The following is a 2,600-nucleotide window of genomic DNA, read 5'->3' as shown; positions in this document are numbered from 1 at the left end:
AAAATTAGATTATGAGTCTGATAAAGAAAATGACTTTATTGCTGGAGAGGAAGATTTAACTTGGACAAGTGTTGCTAAAGCTACTGTTGTTTATGATAAAAGCTATAATATTCGGGAAAGATCTAAAGGGAAAAAGAAAGAATCTTCAATTAGGCATGATGTTGCTATTGAGAATGATGATAAAGAGGGTGATGAAGAGGATTATGAAGTAGGAGACAATGTTGAAAAAGATAATGAAGCTTTTTTAACATTTGCTGATGATGATGATTCACAAGAAGAGTAGATTAAATTCTTATTTGATCTTTTAAAAAAAGATTGTAATATTTGAATTATGAGATATTTGGATGTTACTTAGTCGAACTTATATATGTTATGGTTGTCTTTTATTATTATGATAGCTTGTCTTTCATTTTTAATAATATTTCATATTTATGCTTATTATTTTATAATTTTCATATAGCTTGCGTCGTGTTCAAAATAGCGCGCGCCGCGCCGTGCGCTATTCGCCGTTAACAAGTATGTTTATAACCATGATTTCTCTTGTACAAATATGAGGTGCTAAACTTTCAATAAATATTTTAAAACATCTTTAATGAAATAACTTATAAATTTTGTATGTCTTTCTATAGCTCCATTTTCAAACCCTTTTCAAATCTCTATTGGACTTTATTTTGAAAGTTGACCTACGATTAAGTATATGCCATGCATTTTCTTCTTATGTCAAAATTAGGCTCCATAATATGGACATTCATAATAAAGAATAGAAATTACATCCATTAAATGAGTTAATAAAATTAATTTCATTGAATAAGATGGGAAAAGGAGTTGACATAAAATAATTAGATAAAAATTATTCAAAATGAATTACAAATAATTAGTTTAGTACCTCAAACAACACTCAGCGAGAATGAATGAAAATTAAAGATTCATGAAGCAAAGTCCAAGTTATTGGAATAAAGCTAATGATGATGATGAGATGTGAAATTCTATAGATATACTAACAAATCATAATTAAATTGTAAAACTGAATGTTGGTTCTTTATGATTTGAGAGAATCTTGAAGACATGAACTTGATATGTATAATACTAGTTAAATTTGTGTAAGAGTAACATTATTTTGTTAGTGCCAAGCAAATTAAACTGGCTAGGTGCATGAGTATTACCCCTTGAAGATTGATTCTTTTTTCGAAATATTTATAGAGACTTTACATGATGAATATTTTAGGTTCATGCAATGTTAGTCTTGAAATAGATGGTTGAGAAAGATATGGAAGATGTTGTAGCTAGAAATATTTCATTTAAGTTGCATGCAGCTGTACTTTATTTTCTTAGACTTTAATCATATTTAATTGGAAACTCACATATACATGCTTACACAACAAGCATATGCAACACCTCAAATCTGAGACCTATTAATTGAAATAGACCAATTCAGTTTTTATAAAATTTAGCTATTTACCAGGTTCACTTAAACTTAAAATGCTTGCCCAGGTTCGTCATCTTGAGCTGAAAAAGGAGAAGGAAATCGAAAGAGGGGAAGTTATCAAGTTTTTGACCGATGCCGCATCTACTCAATTCAGGAACCTTTCAATTTGGAATTGATTACAAATCCTACCTCTACTGGCTTCTCTACTTTGTTTGTAAATCATTTCTGATTTATATTAATTTGTGAGCTAATCTGCAATTCCTCGGCTTATTTCTCTTGTATATAATTTTCACTGGTTTTTTTAGCGAGTGTATGAGTACCCTCCAATGCAGTGTAAGCAGACCTATCTCAAACAATGATTATATTCTACATTTTTTTTTAAATCAAATATACAAATTCTTTAATTTGAAAATAAACACTGATTTAAAAATTACTTCATTTGGAATATTTTAAATCAAACAGCTCCTAAAAGGAATTAGATCCTCTGTAATTAATCAATAATCACGATAACAATATATATATGCAATAATTTCATCTTAATTAAATGATTTATTATTATTAGTTGGTATAAAATACACCAAAATTTGAAGGGTTTTAAAAAAGTTTGGTGGATTAAATACGAACATTCATAATACATATGATTGGTAGTCAAAATATGCTGGGATATTATATATGTAAATATTAATTTGTTAATGAAATTATTGTTAAACATTTTTTTCTTTAAAACAATAAGTTAGTTATGTATTTTTTAGTTTAGATTGTTTGGATGTAGCCTTTGAGGAAATTAACATAACAGCTATATTGGATTACTGCTAAAAAGCTAAGATTGTGAAAGTTATTATTGAATTAAATCACCTGTTGATATATCACATTTACATATAAATAAAAGGAGAAGTAATAAATAAAAACTTTTTTAATAATGAAAATGCATTGTAATAATAACTATTAGATATGTAAAATATTAATAATATGAAAATGAATAATTTAATTAACTTTGTCATTCTCTTCAACTTACATTTATAAAATAAATTCTTAAGCATATTTTTTAGTAGGAGCTTTGCTGAAAACATTTCATTAATATGAACAACCTTTTGTCGGGAACAAAGGTCCTTAACTACACAAGAAGGAATTCAATAAGATGAGTAGGGGTTAGGTTCCTAGAGAACTACTTGGG

The 2,600-nt window shown here is 27.6% G+C and overlaps 1 protein-coding gene across 1 annotated transcript in view; it reads left to right on the top strand.

The window, feature by feature from the left end:
• Nucleotides 1–1,809, top strand: part of LOC110116401 (eIF-2-alpha kinase GCN2-like) — a 74,866-nt gene extending 73,057 nt beyond the window's left edge. The window contains exon 14 of the mRNA XM_028699326.1: nucleotides 1,492–1,809. Coding sequence (XP_028555159.1) covers nucleotides 1,492–1,602 — 111 coding nt within the window. The 3' untranslated portion in view covers nucleotides 1,603–1,809. The remainder of the gene's footprint in view (nucleotides 1–1,491) is intronic.
• Nucleotides 1,810–2,600: the final 791 nt, after the last annotated feature.

The sequence above is a fragment of the Dendrobium catenatum genome, unplaced genomic scaffold (genome assembly GCF_001605985.2).
Source record: "Dendrobium catenatum unplaced genomic scaffold, ASM160598v2 fragScaff_scaffold_1243, whole genome shotgun sequence".
Taxonomy (NCBI): domain Eukaryota; kingdom Viridiplantae; phylum Streptophyta; class Magnoliopsida; order Asparagales; family Orchidaceae; genus Dendrobium; species Dendrobium catenatum.
The sequence above is the reverse complement of the archived record's forward strand: the minus strand, read 5'-3'. Positions and strand labels throughout refer to the sequence as shown.